The sequence below is a fragment of the Varanus komodoensis genome, unplaced genomic scaffold (assembly GCF_004798865.1).
Source record: "Varanus komodoensis strain SLA01 unplaced genomic scaffold, ASM479886v1 scaffold1, whole genome shotgun sequence".
Classification (NCBI taxonomy): domain Eukaryota; kingdom Metazoa; phylum Chordata; class Lepidosauria; order Squamata; family Varanidae; genus Varanus; species Varanus komodoensis.
This window is the reverse complement of record NW_025335268.1, coordinates 71,098,518-71,118,789: the sequence shown is the minus strand read 5'-3', so window position 1 is coordinate 71,118,789 and position 20,272 is coordinate 71,098,518. Positions and strand designations below refer to the sequence as shown.

Sequence of the window (20,272 nt, the reverse complement as noted above, 5' to 3'; positions counted from 1 at the left end):
TCCTCACATTTAACTTGCCCTTTTGTGGAAATGAATTCACAGATGCAAATTGCAACAGCTGGCAGGGGAGGCGGACTTAACCCTTTCTTCCTCTACTGCAGTGCTAAGGAAAAGCCCCTTTCGGAAGCTGGTATTTGTTTCGGGAGAATTCCCCCCTCTCCCACCAGCACAAGGGGGATTTCTCATCCTACATGCAAAAAAGACCTTTCCGTACAAGCCTTCTTTTCCAGGAAGCCTCTGATGGATCAAAAAGCCTTCTGCAAACTGGAAAGAGAGAACTGGACGTAACTTCTATATTTTTTGACGAAATAAGCCACCCAGAGAATTTTATTGATGGGTGAGGGATAAGGACCAAAATATATGTAGCATTGAAATGGCTCTTTGCCTTTGAAGGATAGGAGGTTTTTTTTAATGCATCAGCTGCTGATTCCTGGGATCAGTACCGGCTGGTACTGGGGCTGATGGGAGTTGGGGCGGGCGGCCTTGTGCATTGACCCAGCTTGCTTGCTGGGAAAAAGGGCCTCGTGTGTCATGATTTGCTGTACAGTTGTGTGTGCCAGGCCCGTGTGCACCTGCTCGCCGTGTGCCATGACCTGAGAGCCCTCAAATGACCCTAACACAAGCTATTCGTTATCCAAATTGTGATGAATTGGCTACCGCTTTCAAACAACCTACAGTGCCAAGTTGTCTACCTCGTGCCATCAGGTTCACACGACACGGCAAGCTTTGACTGTGACTCCACTTGACAACTTGAAATGGTGGTCAGTGTGTTCCACTAAGCCCCATGGGTAGATTAACCAACCCATGGGAGCTTAGCATGACATGCAAACGAGGCCGTCCCCTGTGCCCTCCCGATGTTTTGGACTGCAGCCAAAGATTATGAACGATCTCTGCACAATGATCGGCTGCCAACCAAACTCCAGGGGCTGATTTTGGCTCCAGAATGAAAGACTAGAAAGCTCCAGGGTGAATTTTCTTTTACCTATTGGAAAAAGCAGCCAGACATCTTGCCTTTTTAATTAACCAAGCTCTAAAACAAAACAGGACGGCAATAAAATTGCCCTTGTCTCAGAAACCCAAAGCACGTGTAACAAACCTTTCTTTTATCATTAAGGGTTCCCCAAGAGCTTGAAAATGCAGAAGTGCTCCCATTAAACTATTTTCCAAAAACCATCCCAGCTCAGGAGAAAGAAAACAAATCAGATGAACCCAAAAGTGGCTAAATAGCAACTTAGAAGTTTAAAGTTTGTGACTGGGTTTTTTTCATGCTGGCGCACCCAGGTTTTCCATTATACATCTCCACATCTTGTTCTTGAGAAACCAAGCGTGTTGAAGGAAGCAGGCGGTTTTTGTAAGAGAGAATTCTACCTAATAACTTTACCTTAAAAACATTATGATCTGCTGCCAATAGTTGGCATTTTAATTAGGGAGATAGACTGTCTTACTCCCCTCCCCCCGATAAAAATCTCAACTAGTCATGCAAATCATGAAAAAGGTTAAACATTCCACTTGATTTATTTAATACTCTGTGATATCACAGATGCGATAAACATTGGGAATTCATTTACAAAACATGAATTTACAAAAAGTGAACAGGTCTAACCTGTCGTTCTAACCCTCTGGAAGACGCTTCACTTTATTTTTACACTGCATTTATATCTTGCCTCTTTTCCTCTTGCAAGGATCCCAAGACAGTGTACACGGCTCCATTTTATTTAACGAACAACAACCCTGCAAGGCAGGTCGGGCTGAGAGTTTGTGACTGGCCCAAAGTCACCCAGGGAGCTTGAATTAGAACCCAGGTCCACAGTCCAGCACCCTCCTTACCGTCCCACACTGGCTCTGTATGACTTCCTTTTTCACCAATGCCTCATTAAAGAAATGCATTTATTGGGAATCTAATGAATATATTCCAAAGCAAAAAGTTTGAATGAACTGGATGGACGATGCAAACACTGCATAGTTAGAGAGAGTCCCAAATTCTCTGTGTGTAGAGCACTTTGTCAGTAAAAATTAAGAAAATGGGGCAGCCACATCTAAAGGGTAGCAAGGTTTACCAGGTCGTCCCTTAAACAATTTAAACAATTTGCCCAGGGCGCAGTTTGCTGCCAAGCTTCAGAAATATGTGGGCTGAATAGAAGTCCATTTCTGGGGACTTGCTCCCAGTCAAAATTAGATGCTGAGTCATAGAAATTGCGGGATAGCATCGTGTTAACTCTGAATTCTTTCACAATTGACACAGCTTCTGAGTCACGTTCTTGTATCTGATGATCAGTGGAATTCCACGATTATGCTGGAGTTTGTGTGCTTTACAAAATGTGGAGCAGGCTGGTATGGTTGCTCTTAAGAGCTCAGCTGGTAGACCCCAGACCTTGCGGCTGTTAAAACCAGATCATTTGCCCTCACTAGCTAAGTCGTTGGCAGTTCTTTTATTTAGCCTGCTTCGTTTTAATACACTTTTTCCAAGCACCTGTTCTTCTGAAATAGGAGTTTCTGCTATTACACTTATGGCTGTCTGCCTCTTCGTTATTCATATACAAGACACGAACCTGCCTTTCAGAGCACATGAAGTGTACAATTAAACATGCACACACAACCAGAGCTGCTTATGGTTTTTAAGCACTGGATTCAGATTTGAATAGATGCCTTTGGGGCTCTCTTTAAATCCCAGTTGCAATAAGGCGAGAAAGTTTCCCAAGGAGAGCGCTGATGGTTTTAAGCTCCACTGTAAAGAAAAGTTCTGTGTTACTGCTTGCCAACCTTCCCCTAGTCCCTCACCACAACAGGCAGATGTCCAGGAGAAGGGCCTTCTCTGTAGTGGCACCGCACCTGTGGAATTTACTTCCCAAAGAGATCTGCCAGGCATCCTCACTTTTTAGATGCCAGTTGAAAGTGTTTTTATTCCACAACTATTTTCGTGAGTCAGTTAGATCTTTAATGCTCTATTATGCTGGTTTTATTGTTGCTGCTGCTGTGCTAAGAGTTTTAGCTGCCAGACAATCTTATTTAGAGTGATTGTTCGAAATGGTTTTATTATTAATTGGATGTTTACTTTTATTGTCATCTTTTTTAGGGTTTCACATTTTATCACTTTATTACATTATTGTTTAAATTGAATTGTTTTAATAGGCTGTACAATATAAGCCTTCCAGAGAGTCTTACGGGTAGGGGGAGCGGCACACAAGTGTAATAAATAAATAAGTAAAGCTGCAAATATCCACAAGTCCAGTTCAAAACCTGCAAGTACTTGCAAGTTAAGTCAGACTGCCTCCTCTGCGAGGCCACCAGGGGGAGCTGCATCACATTGTGGGACCTAATATACTCATCAATGGAGACAAGAGCAAGGACCAGTCCTTCCGCGGAAACCTCCTTGATAGGTAGGGTTTTGATAATTTGAGTTTGTAGGGGAGACTCAAGCTGGAATCAACTTCTCTTTATGAGGCGCTGTTTCCTTCAGGTGGAGATTGAGAATTCTAGCTTGATCGTTTGATTATTGCCTTCTGCAAGATGCGCGATCTGTATTTTAACGTTTCCCCTGACGGTATCCAAGTCGGCCTCTGCCTACAAGCAGAGATGGACTCCTTGGATTTTTTTCTGAGTAAACTGCCTGTGCTGGCAGGTGAGTGGCTGCTGCGGGGTGTAAATGCCACAGTGAGGGAGTCCGTCTCAGTATTAGTGCGATGTTAGTAACCATGGGCTGCTTTCCCCGCTTCACCTGAATTTCTTGCCATGGCGTGGATAGTTTGAGCTTTTTTACCGCATCAGATTCTTGTTGTTCGACAAAACAAATGGAAGCATGTCTGCAAATACACACACACATTGTTTTTAGTATGCATTATTCCAATTTATACCATTTTGCACAAAGGCAACAAAGCAGTGATCATTAAATACTGTGACTGACAAACAGCAAAAGAACCGCATAGTTGTTTTTTTTTTTAACAGCTCCAGTTTTCATTATCAAACATCTATAAAAGGAGTTGGATCAAAGGCATAGAGGAGAGAGATTTGTTAGTTTATTTAATAGATTTGTATATTGCTGTGCATATTTATTTAATGGATTTATATGCCACTGAGCAGGATGCATTTTGGTCTTAGCCCCACTAGCTTAATGGAGCCTCCTTGTCCAGAGTAGGTTACGAGGGCAGCAAGAGAGGAGCCGCTCTGCTGCCTTTCATGCCTTGATGGGCGCCGTGGGATACAAGTTGCGAGGCTAACGGACATTAGGTGGGCTCAGGGATTTCCTTGTATCTCGAATGCATTAATTAATGCATTAATTTAGAAGTCTTCCCAACCTTGGCCAGGGCGACTTATTTTATATTGTTATTTTTTGTATTTTAACTTTATGTTGTGAGCCGCCCCGAGGCTTCGGCGAATGGGGCGGCATAGAAATGTTTAAATAAATAAATAAATAAATAAATAGTATCCTTTTAAAGGTGTGCAGTCCCAATTCTCCCTATTGCTGCTTCCTCACTCCTGTTTATGCTTATGCCTGTCAAGACGGGGGAAGTTCCAACAAATTGTAGTAATGTAAACAAAATTGTAAGCAAATCCAAGTAATCGTTCTTTAACAGCGAACCTCCCAAGCCTGTTGAACTACAACTCCCAGAAACCTCCTGGGAAAGTTTTAACTCGCCATCTTATAACTGTGCAGGGAAAAACAAAGTCCTACAACTCCCAGAATGCCCCAGTCGGAAATGTCGCGATAGTTGCAGAGCGATCGCTGGGGTGCCGCGAGAGTTGGGGGCGCCGCCGCCTGAAGTATCGCTAGAAGTTTGGCAAAGCCCACGGGGGGGGGGAAGCGTCCGGAAGTCTCGCGAGAGCGCGGCGGCGGGCTCGGGAGGGCTGTGGCGGCGAGCCATCCGAGTAGGCCGCGGCCTCTTGCCTCAGCCGGCGGGAAGCCGTAGGGCCCGGCCGGCCTGGAAGCGGCCCTCGGCGGCTCGGCAGGGAAGCAGCGGCCCCTGCGGGGGATGGCGCCGCGGCCTGGCTGGAAGCGGAGCCTGCCGCCGTAGGAAGCGCCGCTGGGCGCGCGCGGGAGCATGTCGCTCTACGACGACCTGGGCGTGGAGACCAGCGACTCCAAGACCGAGGGCTGGTCCAAGAACTTCAAGCTGCTGCAGTCGCAGCTGCAGGTCAAGAAGGCGGCGCTCACCCAGGCCAAGGTAGGGCGGCCGAGCGCTCGGAGCGGAAGGCCCCGGCCGTCGGCGGGAGGGCCGCGGCGCGGGCCGGCCTCGCCCCGGGGGCTGCCCCGCTGGGCGGCGTCTGCCGAGCGGGCCTGGGGAGGCCCCGAGGAGGGGCAGGCCGCGGGGTTTTCGCCTGGAGGGCACGGGATTGCCCTCGGGGTGGTGCCCTTGCGGTCGCGCCAGCCCCGGCCTGCGGTCGGTCCACGCCGGCGCCCGGACGGTGCCAGAGAAAGCAAGCGCTCCGTCTCGGGCCGCGGCCGTGCCGGGCTCGCCCCGGCCTCCCCTGGGGGGCGCAGCGCGTGGCGCCTTCCCCGCGCGGAACGAGCCCTCGCGCTCCGAGGTGTTGCTGGAGTTCACGTGGAGGAGCCTTCCGCTTGCTTTCGTTTCGATGCGTGTAGTTGCCCCGCGCCGTTTGTCCTGTTGCGCTTCTTCTGAAGCGCTTATTATGCAGCTGCTGACTTGGACCCTCATAAACAATCACCTGGAAACATTAACTTAAGCATTTAGGTTGAGAAAACGTTATGTGTAAGCCTACATCTTACCCGTTGATGTAGTATTTTAAGCTGTAGAGGCTCCGAATAGATTCTCTTCCTCAGTGCAGGTAATTTCCCCTACATTATAGATGAATAAAGTTTTTCAGGATAGGCAAATGAAAAATGTGGTTTGTTCAAGTGCACAAGTAGCATCTTGGCATGCAAAGCAGACATGACATATAGTTGTATTCTGAGTAGGACCATGGAAATCGAGATACCTTTATGAAAATATATTCTAAAATGCTTGCGTTGCATCAAAATACCCTTTTGTAGTGGATGGCTTCTTAAAATTATATTTTCCCATTCCTTTTCTGGATCAGTGTGTAAGAAAATTGCTTTTTCTATAAATTGTATCAGGAACACTGCAATGTGTATATTATTAGATCTGGTAAAATACAGACTTGGTCTTTGGTACAAAAAGTTATAGGAAATCTCTTTGCACGACAGAGTGTTCAAACCTTGTCTAGTGATTGAGGAGTTAAAGAAAATAGATGAAGAACCAAATTTCTCAGTGTGAGTGCAATTGCTGCCAGTAATATGTTTGTTTTTGGTATTTGTAGAGTCAGCGGACGAAGCAAAGCACGGTTCTTGCTCCTGTGATTGACCTGAAGCGAGGTAGTGCTCCTGATGAGCGGCAGATTGTTGATACTCCACCTCACGTGGCAGCTGGCCTGAAGGTAAGCCTGCTTTAGTTGGAGGGTAGTGGGGATGTGAGAATGTGGGTTGATAAACTAGATCAGAGGCATTCTAAGCAGGAATGAGCTAGGGATTCCCTTCTCCCTCACTAAGGTCAGGCGAGAGGGCCTTTCAGTGGCTCTAGTAGTAGAGTGGAACATCTTGCCCCGTGAAGTGTGGCTGCTCTTTTCCCATTTGGGGGAGGCATTCTTCTTCTGACAGGATTTTTCTGACGCTGCTTTATATTGCGCTTTGGGGAGTTTCTCCTGCGGGCAGTATAGAAATGTAATAAATTGGCAGTGCTTTTTTTGTAAGAAAAAAGGTGCCGGAACTCATGAAATTATTTACCTTTCACACGTAGTCAGTCACTGTACACACACCCACACATGTCAGTTGTGTAATGAAACGTAACAGTTGCTGCCTGCAGTAAGCACTCAGCGCACGACCACACGACCAGTCACAAGCCAAGCAGTGTCATCACAACCAGTGTGGACGAAGTACGCATGCATCGAATACGACACACAAGCAGCCCGCATGCACCGTTTTAATGATTTTGCCGCCAACCTGCTATGCTCAACAGGACGATTCAAATCCACATTTACCAAACATCAAATTTTCAAAAGTTACTTTTAAAACTAGGAAAATCTATTGAAAAAAGGTGTTGGAACTCTGTTCCGGTGCGTTCTATGACAAAAAAGCATTGATGAATGATAGTATTATTTTAAATAAGTTCTATGTTTCTGCATATTATTTCTCACTTATCAAACATGGAGTTTTGTATTGTATTGAGGTTTGAAATTGTGAGAAACTATAAGCAGTATGTGGGTCATAGGTGGCGAGGAAGTTTGAGCAAGCCGTTGAAATGGAATTGGCTTTGTTTTAAGTGCTGTACCTTGCATTTGTGTGTCACCTCTTTTCAATCCCAGGATCCTGTTCCCAGTGGCTTTTCTGCGGGAGATGTGTTGATTCCTTTGGCTGATGAGTATGATCCTATGTTCCCCAATGATTACGAAAAAGTAGTAAAGCGTCAGCGGGAAGAACGGCAAAGGCAGCGTGAGTTGGAGAGACAGAAAGAAATTGAGGAGAGAGAGAAGTGAGTTGAGAAGGCTACAAGCCAGTGACCTACTTACATGTGAAACCGTTTTGACTGCATTTTAGTGTTCAGAAATGAGCAGGCTGTACTAATTCTTGACTGCATAAAATTCTCTTAAACCTGTAATTCACTTGCACCACTGGGTGGCAGTGATACGAAGCGATATAATTTTGCAACTTCTAGCATAAATTTGCTTTGTAAATTGGGATTAGTGTACAGTAACATAATACATATGAGACTGTTGGAAGGATTTCTGTGTGCAGGATGCCTGGGCTTAGTGAGGACCTGCCTGGTATTAAAGGGGCTCCAATTGAAAGATGCACCCAACAGTGACAAATTTTTAACATTTATTGTACTTTTTAAAAGCCAAAATAACTCACACCAATATGTTAGATAGAAAAGCCATGTCCTGTGGTTCTTGCATGCACACCGTAGACATTTGTAGAGGAAGGGAAGCGTAGCATCTACAGAATTCACAGGTAAGCCTTTTATGTGCTGCAGTTCTTTGTAGGCGAATAACACCTGCTTTGAGGGTTGGAGGATGAGTAATCCTCCAGCTGTGTCAGACTGTTGCTTCTGCCAACCTTTTCTGCCATGGCAAGTGGTCAGGAACAATAGTCGTTGTAGTCCAGCAATACCTGCGTAACAGGCAGAGGTCCTTCCCCTCTGCCTTACTGTGCAATGCTGCATTCTAGGGGATTGCCATATCAGTCTCTGTCTTAACTTCTCCAGGAGGCGCAAAGACAGGCACGAGGCCAGTGGATTTTCCAGACGGCCGGATCCGGATTCTGACGAAGATGAAGACTATGAAAGGGAAAGACGAAAAAGAAGTAAGGCCATCTCCCACGGATGCTGACGCAGGCCTCTTCCCCCTTGGCTCCAGGTCTGGCATGCCAGCATTGGCAGCGCTGTGTGCGCCCACCCCGTGCGCTTCCCCCGGCAGCATGTCCTGCAGCTGCGAGTCTCTTCTCTGTGTGCAGAGTGGGGTGGCTCGGGAACGGAATCACAGGCTGGCGGCGGTCTGTGCAAGGCCGCTGCTGCTGCTGGCCAGGTGTGCTTGCAAGTGCAAGGAAGGCTGGTGGCCGCTCCTCCCCTCCCCATGCCTCTCGCGTGCCCTTGGCTGGTGCCGGTGCCGGTGCCGGTGGGTCCCTGCTGGGGAAGCCCATGCACGAGCCTGAGCGTTCTGCGTTGATAGGTACTAAACCTGCCATGCCTCGCCCCTCTCCCTGGTGCTCTTGCTTCCATGTGGCAAGGCAGCTTGGCTCCTGGGGCTGCTGCTGGTGGGCGCAGCAAGTAAGGGGGTCTTTCTTAAGGCACAACGTAATTACTCAGCCTGTGCTGTGGAACCAACAGGACTGAAGAAGCCCTTCCAGGAGCTTCATGGGCATGACTGTTAAGCCAGCTGCTCTTTCATCCTGCCTTCTCTAAGTGTGCCTTTTTGTATTGCAGTGTATTGTGTTTTAATTTTGGTGAGCTGCCTTGAGTGCCAGTTTTGGGGGAAAGGTGGACCACGAATAAATAAAGTTTCTCGTGCATACTTTGGAGAAGGGAGTTTTGATGAGGCGAGGTTTTCATGGCCTTGGTCCTGCTGCAGCAGTCAGGGCTGGCCGTGGCTCAGGCCAGGCTGTCCCCTGGCAGTGCTTTCCAGTTCTGATGGCCTTTGCTGGCATTGGTGCTGTGACATAGGCATTCTCCCAGCCGCCCAGGCCCCTAGCCTTCTGAACCTTCAGAGGGATCGCAGCGTTGTGTCTTGCGGCAAAATCAACCATCAGTCTTGCTGCATCTTGAAGTGGACAAATTTATTGTGGCCTCAGTGTTTGGATTGTATCTCAAGTGACTTTCTCCTAAACAGGTATGGGAGGAGCTGCCATTGCACCACCAACTTCTTTGGTTGAGAAGGACAAAGAGCGTACGTAAATTTCCCTATTTTTACTTCAGCTAAAAATGTGGCTTCTAAAGTTCTGCCCTCCGAGGCCCTTTTCGAAAGACTGTGGCTGTGCAGAGGACTGTCCTGGAGCCACTAATTGCAGTCTCCTTCACCTGCTCTCCAGATGTTTTGGCCTCAGGTTTCTTGAATCCCCAATCATAGACCTATTAATTGGCGAAGCCTCAAATTCCCCATAGGAAGAGTTGCAACTTTGCTGTAATTCCTGGAAAGTAGGGAAAGGGTTTTTACATTCCAGATGTCTCTGGGACCCAGTAGCTCGGCCTGGAAGTGAACTGCACAGTGGAGGTAGAACCAAAAAAAAAAAAAACATTTCTGAAAGATGTTGTGATATGAATTTAGAAATGTTTAAAGATGCTGCCCCAGTCTGTCAGTTAACATGTACTTAGGGGAGGTTTGTAAACATGGGTCTGGTGTGAGATAGTCTGTGCCGTGGGTTTTGTAACCGCATATTTAGCTTGAAGGGTTCCTGCACACGAGGCAGCCTGCCTGGCATCGGTGTGGTGTGGCGATTTTATAGCGGGTTTCTTACTGCCCCCATTCACTTCCAGTGGGTCTTGCACTGGATCCTGTGTATAGTTGCGCAACTAGCAGAGGTGTGAGTCTTGTGGAGCTGACACTCTGGGGGTTGCGTCTGAAGTTAGTTGGTTGAGTGAAGAAACGCAGTGCCAGTCATACATTGTTACCAGCAGACATACATACATACAGGAGGAGAAAGGGGCTTATGGTTTAGTTAAATAAAGGGATTGCTTTTGGTTGCTGTGGCAGTGAAGACGGGTCTTAAAATGAGATGTTGGTGTGCAGTGTGAGAATTTGTACCGAGGGGTTTTTTGGCCTAATGCTGAATGTCCCTTCCCCCTTTCAGCGGTATCATCATTCCCGTACGAAGAAGAGTCCAGGCCTCGAGGCTCATCTTCCAAAGCAGCCATCCCTCCCCCCATGTATGATGAGCCTGAAAGGCCTCGATCCCCGTCCGGGCCCAGCAACTCCTTCCTTGCCAATATGGGGTGAGTACAGTTCACGTGAGACGCCACTAGAGGGCAGCCGCGGAGAGCACAGAAGTGCTGCAAGCAAGCCGCTTTTGCCCCATGGAACTTGGAGGAGGATTTCTGAAATCTGGGTTTACCCTGCCCTTTTCCAGCCTCGTGCCCTGCTGGGGGGCACTGGATTGGACAAGGCTAGCTTGCATCACTTGAAGGACAGGTGTTTTGACCCATAAATGTGCGGCCTGTTTGGGTTGTTGGCACTGCTTTGAACTGGAAGCAAAGATCTCCCAGTCCTTTAATGTATTCAGACGGAGGTTCTCAGGCTCCTCCTGGCAGCTCCCTCACCCCAGCCCCATGCATGTCCCCTCCTCACCTTTGGTTTCATTTTATCTGGAGCAAAGGTATTAGGTCAACTGAAATGGCAGCAGTGGAGTTTGTGGGGCCCAGGATGTTGGGTCAGGCCAAGCTATGGAGGGGGAAAAATTTGGGAACTGTAAGGTTGGAGAGCAATCTGGCAAATCTCGGTTTAATTTTGTGACTCCTAAGTGGAAAAAAAATTGCATGCTCTCTCTCTTATTTAAAGGCTTCATATGAATTGCTAGTATATCAGCGGAGGGGGGGCAATGGTCCTGGCTTGGTCTCACCCTACCCTGCAACCCTTAAGTATACTTGAAATGTCTTTTGTATGGAGAAGCATTTAATTATAGAAGCATTCACCTGCAGAATGAAATGGTTTGGTCCCTGAAGCGCTGTTGCACACGGTATTTCAGGAGATCTCTTTTTGGTTCAGAGCCATTATTCTGCAGCCAAAATACGTAAAAGGGGCCTGTAGCAGTTAATAACTCAGTTCAGAAATATACAACTTCAGTTTTATAGTAGTTTAGCCTGTCCTGCCCGTTTTGTCACAAGTTTTCTGGTGGAATCGTCAGTCATGAGCAGGTGGTTCTGTGGTGACCATGTAAGCAGGGGGAAGCCCTGGCTGGTTGCACAGATCCTTTCCATTCTGTGCAAGGCGCTGGGTGATTGTCCACTGCAGGAGCAGTCTGGCAGGGTGTACACACACACAGTCATTTATGTATGAACTGGGCCAGTAGAATCTATCCTTACCGATCTCTTAAGGAAATACCAAAAGGGTTGTTGCTCATCCTCCCTTGATGATTTAATAAATTTTATTGTAAACCATTCAGACAGCCATTTTGGTTCTGTGCAAGGTGCAGCCATTTTGGTATACCATCTTTTGGTATATAAAAGATGAATGAATAAATAAGAGATTGAATTCAATTGAGATATGCGCATGGAGATCACTAGCTTCTTTCAGCGCCCAGAGATGGACACTGCTAGCCAGGATTCTGCAGTTCCCTGAAAGTACAAGGAGAGCCGCAACCCAAAACGTGTCCCCACTGTGCATTGGTTCTCTCCCTCGCGCTGTCCTTTCCTTTGAGCATTGTTCTGGACACATTACTTCCCTTCCCCTTTTCCATGTGTGAGACCACATGTGCACCCATCTCTTTCCTTCTGCGCTTTTCACCCTCTTTTGTGCAGGCTTAGTGAAGTTGTGTAGTTGTGCGTACCTCAAGAGCCCCTCCCCGTTACCTTGAGTCCTCCCTTGGTAGCCCATTTTTCCTGTAAGGCCGTTAATGATCCTCAACCCATTTCAGTATTAGAGGGTGAGAACCTAAAACTACGATGCATCATAATTGAGAGACAGAATCCTAAAGTGGTGGGATAGACTCCACCATTTCAGATTACAGGTGGTGGTTCATATTTTGGAATCCCTCCTCCCGTCCCAGTTCAGCAGAATGTCTTTCTATAGCTAGGAAAATAGCACAGCGATTTGCACCTTTCTGTCTCTGCTGAGCATTTTTTGTGCAGCAGGGGAGCGTTTGGAAACCGGATCCCCCTAACTGCAGTTGGAACGGATGCAATTCATTGCCCTACCTCTGGTTTCAAACGCAGTTTTACCTTTGGGGGGAACCCCAAACAAGTTCTCAGCCCCTTTGGGTGCCAGGATGGGCTTGAAAACAAGGGGACGGTGGTCCAAGATCCCCAAGGCATAGCTAGCTACAGGTATTGTTTCAGTATCTTAGGTACTTCCTTATCCTTCCTTGTGACAATTGTGCAAAATAATTTTTAAAAGTATTTTGAGTAGCACAAAGTAAGAACCATTACGTCATCGTTACCATGCTCCTCCACATCTAGCAAACAGCTGTAGGTCACTTTGGTATTTTAGAAGGGCAGCTGCATCTTATACCCTGGTTTGCAGAAAGACCAGGGTGGTGGCCTGCCAACCGCCAGCCAAGTGCTTCCATGGCGTGCCACCTCCCCAGCCTGCTCAGAGCGTGCTCTGCCTTCTCTCTCCAGGGGCACGGTGGCACACAAGATCATGCAGAAGTATGGCTTCCGAGAGGGCCAGGGGCTCGGGAAGCACGAGCAGGGCTTGAGCACTGCCCTGTCGGTGGAGAAAACAAGCAAGAGGGGCGGCAAAATCATCGTTGGCGATGCGGCTGATAAAGGTGAGGAGGAGGAGGAGGGGGCATGAGGAGGCAGAGCTGGTGAGGTCGTGGCTAAGGCTGGTTTCTGATGCTCTAATCCGGAAAGCCCCCTGGCTCACCTCTTTCAGGCATTTCTGAAACGATCCTGTGGCACATCTGCCGTCTCCCCCGTCTCCACCCCATTTCTCTGCTTGCAGTAAAGGGCCTTCAGCCTTCCAGAAGCAAATGCCTAGCACTCCAGGCTGCCTTTTGGCTTGCCCTTGTTGCCAGTAGGAGGAGCTGCCTGCTTTGGAGATTCCAGACTGGTTTGCCCTTGGGAGGCGTTGAAGTGCTCACAGGCGGCTTCTACTCTGCTGCTTCCACACCCGCACAGCTTATGCAGTGGCCTCCTTCGGGTGTGTTAGATTACAGTTCCCCTCGTGCCCAGCCAGCTCTATGATGGTGGGTGAGAAAACTTGCCATTCAGCACAGCTAAACTGTTTCATTAAATAGAATAGTCAAAACAGGACCTTTGGCTTCTGAAATTACTATATTTATATCCCAGTTTTTTCCTGCAAGGAACCCAAGGCAGCTTTATTTATTTATTTTTATTTATTTAAAACATTTTTATGCCGCCCCCATCGCAACGAAGCCTCGGGGCGCTCACAACAGAAACAAAATACATAAATAATAACAATATAACAATAAAAAAATTATTTAAAAACCCCCAGTGCATCTTGGCTAAAAATTTAAAGTCCTATAAATACAAATAATTTAACAATTAAAATAAGTTTTGAATAAAAAGGTCTTGGCCTGGTGCCGAAAAACAAATAACAGCGCCAGGCGGCCCTCTCTGGGGAGCGCATTCCATAGATGGGGCGCCACCGCAGAGAAAGCCCTCCTCCGGTTCATCTTATCCTCACAACAACCCTGTGGGTAAGTCAGGCTGAGTGTCTGAAACTGGCCCAGAGTGAGTGTCACAGCTTAGTGGATAATAGACCCTGCGTGTTGGTCCTGTACTCTAAGCGCTATACAACACTGGCTTTATTAAGTTCTTAAGCCTAAGGAGCACATCTGCAGACGGTTCCTTGTGTCAGAAAGGCATAAAAGTCAGCAGGAGATAGATGGGTAGGAAGATTTAGTTCCATTCAATTTCTGTTGAATTTTATGTAGTAGCATTACACCCTCAGTGATGAAGAAGCTAAGAAGCTTAAGCGTCTGGGGAAAGGTGTGAACAGATTTTGGGTTTCCTTAGCAGTTACAGTGAAATATAACCAGGGTTGCATGTACTGTTAAACATGCATGTAGTGTGTAACATTTGCTTTAAGTAGCAGCGCTTAAATTCTTGCAAGCCATTCTGGAAGCTTTCTTTTTTAAAAAGAACTGCAGGATGGGGTTAGTACATTTTTATATATCCTTCATTTTTCCATTTTTAATAGAGCATTTTCTCTCTTTTTTAGCATGTGGGACAGGAATTTTGTGGAGCAGTTCAGCCACATGGGTTGGCCCACCAGTTCCATGGAGCCCTGTACATTTTCCCTTGTTTTCTGGTTGATGAATCAACAGCTGAGCACTGAGGGAACAGTTCATTGCTTCTCCACTGCTATTCCTACCAAGGAAACAGCAGTCCTGATAAAGATGCTCGTCTCGCCCTGTCCTCCAGTTGTCTTGGCGAGGGTCCTGGGATTGCCTTCTTCCACAATTCCAGTAAAGACAGTTCTTCATGGCTAATAGCACCAGCAAATGGAGAACAATCTTGATTTGGGGCATAAGGATCAGGGAAGCTTGAACTTCTTGGGGAGAAAGGCTTTATCTCACCCTCCTGGGGTCGCCCTACTCCGAAGTCCTGATCACCATCTCTGTGGACGGAAGATTAAGCAAGCCTGGGTTGTGTGAAAAATGTATGGGTGCGTTTCCCACTAACCCTGCCTCCTGGTGCACCCTTGCCTGCTTCTAATACGTGAGCTCACTCAGCTTTCCCAAGGTCTTGAGAAATCACCCATTGTCGCTTACATATATGAAGATTGTCCTTGCATTCATAGTGGTTTGATGTATTTTCCCCTTCTAGTGAGGATTGAGTTTTTCAGCGTACCGAAACTATATGGACGGTGACCAGTCCTTTGCCTCTTTGGAATTGTAGAACACCCACAGCCCTTCTAAGGAGCAGAGTAATCTAGCATGAGACTACTAAATTAAGTAATTATTAGCATCTAATGTGACAGCCTTATTGTGGTTCCTTTTTCTGAACAGCAGATGCATCCAAGAAGTCCGATTCAAACCCTTTAACAGAGATATTAAAATGCCCTACCAAAGTGGTTCTGCTACGGGTAAGTGCGGTATATTTTGGTTTGTGTGTTTCTTGGATTGATGGCGTTAAGTCCCAAGAGGGCCTTCTCAGTGGTGGCACCATAACTGGAGCACTGCCCATGGAGGTCCGCTCACTGCCAACACTGTCACCCTTTCAGCATCTGGTGAAGCCTTTCTCTCCTCACGGGCATTTGGCAGTATTGCCTTACGGGGTTTACCTGACCCGGTGATTTTTCTTGTGTGCTTTAAATTGTTTTGTATGCAAACAGGTTTTATATTGTATTTTTAAAGTTTTAATATTCTGTAAATCACTCAGAAAATAGCTTAGGGTCTGCCTGTTGAATTTGCTTCTGTGTTTTGCAGAATATGGTTGGAGCTGGGGAGGTTGATGAAGATCTTGAAGGCGAAACTAAGGAGGAATGTGAAAAATATGGCAAAGTTGGGAAGTGTGTCATCTTTGAGGTATTGGCTTACATCATTCTCTACCACAAGCCTGCTCCTGTTCTGTTTGGACAATGAGTTATTTTTAAGAGAGATTTCTGATGCTGGTTTATAAACCAACATGATGGAATAGGATAATCTCTAGAAACAGAGCTAGAATGCCACATTGCTTTATTGGGAGGAGCCCAAAACAATTCCCCCTCCAACCTTAAACTCTGGTGGAAGGATTATTTTCTTTTCCATGTGTATGTGGAACTGGTTTGATTTAAAAAGACTTGGCATTTCCTTGTAAAACTCCAATATACAACTCTCCCTTTCTGAGTTTAACAACAGGCACTACATTAACTAAATTTCTGAATATATAAAATTGAGAGTTTGCATGAAGACAACTCTTGGGTGCATCATAATTCCAAATTGAAAGCTCTGCTTTGAGGTCTGACATAGTCCTGCCCTGCTTGCCCTCAAGTTTGCGTTCAGGCTGATCCTTTTTCGGCAGGGTGTTTTCTGTAGTTTCAGCTTCACTAAGCTGATCACCTAACAGGCCGTGTGCATTCCTTGAGCTTAACATAGTCGGGGCTCTGCTTTCCATTCCTTGGCACACACCAGCCAAGCGTCTGCCCAGTGATTTGATAGTAGTTCGTACAGTTGCAACGTCTAATGTCAGTGGGTCAGAGTCAGCTGGAGTCCTGAGCTGAAAGGAATCCTCTGAGGTGTTTGTTCTGTCTGTGTCCTGGAATGCCAGAGGTGACTCACACCGAAATAATCTGGCAGCCTCTGTTTGGCCTGTCTCTGCTTGGACAGTTTCGGCCAAAGGTTCTCCCTTTTCCCCACAAATGATGCACTGCTTTTGTTTCTGTGTGCCATCGAGTCATCCGAGTGACCACGTGAATGCATGCCCTCCTTGTATGCGCAGCCTTTCTCCCAGTGAGCTCCGCACGATTGGGTATTCTGCGCATTTTTATCTTCACGGGCAGCACACGAGCGGGGTCCAGCTGACCAGAGAGCACGACTGGGCCGGGCTCACACAGCGGGCTTCTTAGCGGAGTGTGAATTCAAGTCTGGGTCTTCCTGCTGCTGGGTCAGCCCTGACCACAGCACTAGCTCCTTGTTCAGCGGCTGTTAGCAGGCCTAAATACGTGACCGCGTGACCTAGTTGTTTCATGCCCTTTACTCAGTGGTCCATGTGTGTGCGTGTGTGTGTGTGTAGTTTAAGTGTTTCCTTTTCACAACAAGCTCTTGGAAGTGTTTGAACACTACTCTTATGTTCCTTTAAAAAAAGAGGGAGGGTATCCTGGTTTCCTTCAGCTGCCACACTAATTAATTCCTAATCACAAATTGTTCTTATTTTCTATTCTTGGAATGTTCCCCCAGTTTCACTAACCACCTCCACTGTATTTCACTTTGACACTTAATCTTTTCCTGGCTCAGGTTTGATGGGTCCCGGGGGCGGGCGGGGGGGGGCTGTTCTTGATTTGCATGCGATTCCTCAGTGCTAGAAAGGCGCAGTTTTGGAAAGAGTGGGAGAAGCAGCTGTGTGATATTGCTGGGCCCTCTCTGAGAGCCTCCTTGTTGTAATTGTGCATTTTAGATTCCGGGTGCTCCTGATGATGAAGCTGTGAGAATATTTTTAGAGTTCGAAAGGGTGGAATCTGCAATTAAAGGTAATATACTCAGTAATGCTTCTGATAATGTCAAGATAGATTTTTAAAATCTGTTTTGTATATAAAAAGTTTTTGTATTATGTCTTTTAGCTTGCAGTTGGTCCAAAACTCGGCTATTACTGTAGATAAAAGTTTTATATGTTTTCTCAGTAGATGTGAGCTGCCCGCCCCGCTTTTCTTAGTCAACAGTGAAGTATGTGAGGGTTTAAGTGGGCATTTTGAGTTGATGAATCCCTCCAAGCAACTTTCCTTTGCTTCGTGTCCTCCGTCTTTGTTGGCCAGGCATGGCCTGTGCTGGCCGTGGACTTAGGAAGTCCCGTATTCTTGAAGCATTGTTCTTATGGAGGGAATCCCTTGTCCCTGTATCATATTACCCGGCTATGAACTGGTCTGATCGATCAGAGCTGACCCACTGACTCCCTGTTCCCATGCCAAATCATAACAAACAAAAAAGCAGTCCTGTATAAGTGGCATGTTTCTTTTCCTGGTGAACCCTTCTCTGTCTGATGCTTCTGTTATGTTCCATGTTCCAGCGGTTGTCGATCTGAATGGAAGATACTTCGGAGGACGGGTGGTGAAGGCATGTTTCTACAACCTGGACAAATTCAGAGTCTTGGACCTCGCGGAACAAGTCTGATCACGCTTTTTTCCTAGACATCAAACATGGATGTGTCACATCTTGGCATCTTGATTTTTCAGCTGTGTTGGGAGTGCAGCGAGCGACAACATCATCCCTAGTAAACTGGAAATACGTCTGAATGGGTTCCTTCTCCTGTTTGTGTTGGACACAATTTCTTTTTATTTTTGTTGTAGTATAAAATTCCTTAAAGATATTATCTGATTTTTCTTTTTTAAGATCCAGTGTTTTTTTCCTTCACTGTTGCCACCAAATCCTCTTGTATTTTATTGATGAGGCAGTACTTCTCTGAAGCTTTGCTTTTCTCAAGTGATTAAGGCTCATATTGTCACTACATGAATGAAACCTGTGCTCAAAAGCTCCAAATCCCTTATTTGCCATCACATCTGGGTTCGGCAAATTTGTAGGCAGAACCCAGTGGGAATTGCTTCCTCCCCTTCCGCCCTGCTTCCAGGGAACCTGAACGTGCTATTTTCTGAAGGAAAGGCAGGTCATCAGAGTATTTCTGCATCATTATATTTCTATTCGTTGGGGCTTCCTTGAGGGAAACACTAAATCTCCCTTGACAAGGACCCATTCTTGCAGAAAATAATTGCCCAGGTGGGAAAGACGCAGCCAAGACACAAGTGGCCTGTTAGATTCTGCCCTGTGGTTTACTGCTAAATCAGAAGCCAGAGAGAGAATTGAAGCAAAGAAGAAAATGATTAAAAGCCTTGTTCATTTAGCACTAAAACATCATTTGGCATTGCATCTAATCCAGCCCAGACTGCCAGGAAGGTCGGTGGGAGTTCTCTCCTCATTCTAGCCCTCAGTAGCCCGCAGTGCTAGATAGACCAGTGGTCTGATATGGTCTAAGGTAGGTTGAGCTTCCATATAGCCTGAAGTGCCTGGTCCTGCCTCATCTCAGAAGCTAAGCGAGGTCAGGCCTGGCTAATACTTATATGGGAGACGAATCCTGCCTTGAGCAGAGGGTTGGACCCGATGGTCACCTTAGACCCCTTCCAACTATGGTTTGATCTAGTTATGTTTCTCCTCGATCCAAGTGCTTCTTTTCTGGACTATCAACTGTCACAGCTTTCCCCAGACTGAAAGAATTTCTCTTTGCTTTGCAGCAGATTCCAAAACTTTTTTGGAGTTAAGGTATTTCTTTGTGCCTTTCCCCCAGCCCCATAGCCAGTAGCAAAGAACCCTGCACACCAATATTTCCTTATTGTTTGGCCAGGAGCTCCGCAGTTTTAATGCTTCTATTATTGTTGGGATTTGCCTCGTTTGTGATGTGAGAACTATGGTGGATCTCCAGCCTGCCCTTCTCCTCCCCTACTGCCTCCTGCTAGTTTTAATGACCACAGTTACTTAGGTTTGGAGAAAAATAACCTCAGGAAGAAAACTTTTTAAAACAATCCCACGAAACCCTAGACAATCTCTGAAATGCTCTTTAATGAATTAAGAAAATGAAATGAAAGCAACTGCATTCAGAGCCAAAACACTTGGTGTGCATGCTAGAAGTGTCATCTCGGGCACTCCCTTCTCACTAGTAAAGGAACACGGATTTCTTGAATTTCACTTCTACAGACGTGATGGCAAACCTAGCACTGAGCATACTTTTAATGAGGAAAGAAATCAGTGTTGAGGTCGTTCACTTTGTCAACGATGTTTACTTATTTAATTTGCATAAATTATGAGGAGTATATCTACCTATATATTTTATATAGTGTTTCTGTTTCAAGGACAAAGTCATGAGAAACACTTCCTGCTTCTGTCCTATGTTCTTCTCAGGATCCTGCTCGATGAGGAGCTTGAGAGTTTGCATTTTCAAACCGAGTAGTCACTGTTTCACGGTACAATACTGGATTTTAATGTGGGCACTGATACTTTGAGGATACTGATTCTGTGCACAGTTTTTCTGTGTTACTTAAATACAAATAGAACCTTGGCACTAAATTCTCATACCACCCACTGTTGCCCTATAGTGGATTTTTTAAGGGCGGCTTGCTTTTATTTTCCTTTGTCTGTTTTAAGTGTTGTGAAATGGAAATCCCTAATCATTTGGAACCCTGTGGGGCATTGTAGTTTGAGAAATTATCCTGGGCGCTACCACAGATGGGCTGCGGTAGGGGACGGGGACAGTGCCCAAAAAGTGAGGAGCACCTCCTTTCCTGTATTTGTCCACCTTGACTTTTCCCATTGGGTCTGTAGTCTCTCTTCCTCCCTCTTTTCCTCTCTCTGGGGCCTTCTCCACCCACCTCAGTGCAAATGAATGGAGCAATTTGCTTAGTGTGTGGCTGACTTTGTCCCTGCCCCAGTGAATTTTAAATAGGCTGCTCTCCCTCCATTTTAAGTCCA

The 20,272-nt window shown here is 46.4% G+C and overlaps 1 protein-coding gene across 2 annotated transcripts; it reads left to right on the top strand.

Moving 5' to 3' along the window:
• Positions 1–4,828: 4,828 nt before the first annotated feature.
• Positions 4,829–19,883, top strand: RBM17 (RNA binding motif protein 17). 2 transcript variants are annotated; one of them, XM_044428480.1, is made up of 11 exons: positions 4,829–5,159; positions 6,274–6,390; positions 7,315–7,481; positions 8,214–8,311; positions 9,334–9,390; positions 10,292–10,433; positions 12,774–12,925; positions 15,137–15,210; positions 15,554–15,652; positions 17,220–17,292; positions 17,826–19,883. In XM_044428480.1, exons 1-11 carry the CDS (start codon positions 5,037–5,039, stop codon positions 17,927–17,929), a joined length of 1,206 nt encoding a protein of 401 aa, XP_044284415.1. In that variant the 5' UTR covers positions 4,829–5,036; the 3' UTR covers positions 17,930–19,883. The 2 variants fall into 2 exon arrangements, with proteins under 2 accessions (XP_044284415.1, XP_044284408.1); XM_044428473.1 differs by having other exon boundaries at positions 4,831–5,159; positions 15,134–15,210.
• Positions 19,884–20,272: the final 389 nt, after the last annotated feature.

Bases quoted from the DNA above. Each gene is read 5' to 3' on its own strand.
- RBM17 (XM_044428473.1), top strand. From the start codon at position 5,037: ATGTCGCTCTACGACGACCTGGGCGTGGAGACCAGCGACTCCAAGACC. The intron at 6,391-7,314 runs GTAAGCCTGCTT...TTTCAATCCCAG, and splicing joins ACGTGGCAGCTGGCCTGAAG to GATCCTGTTCCCAGTGGCTT. The intron at 8,312-9,333 runs GTAAGGCCATCT...TCTCCTAAACAG, and splicing joins AAGGGAAAGACGAAAAAGAA to GTATGGGAGGAGCTGCCATT.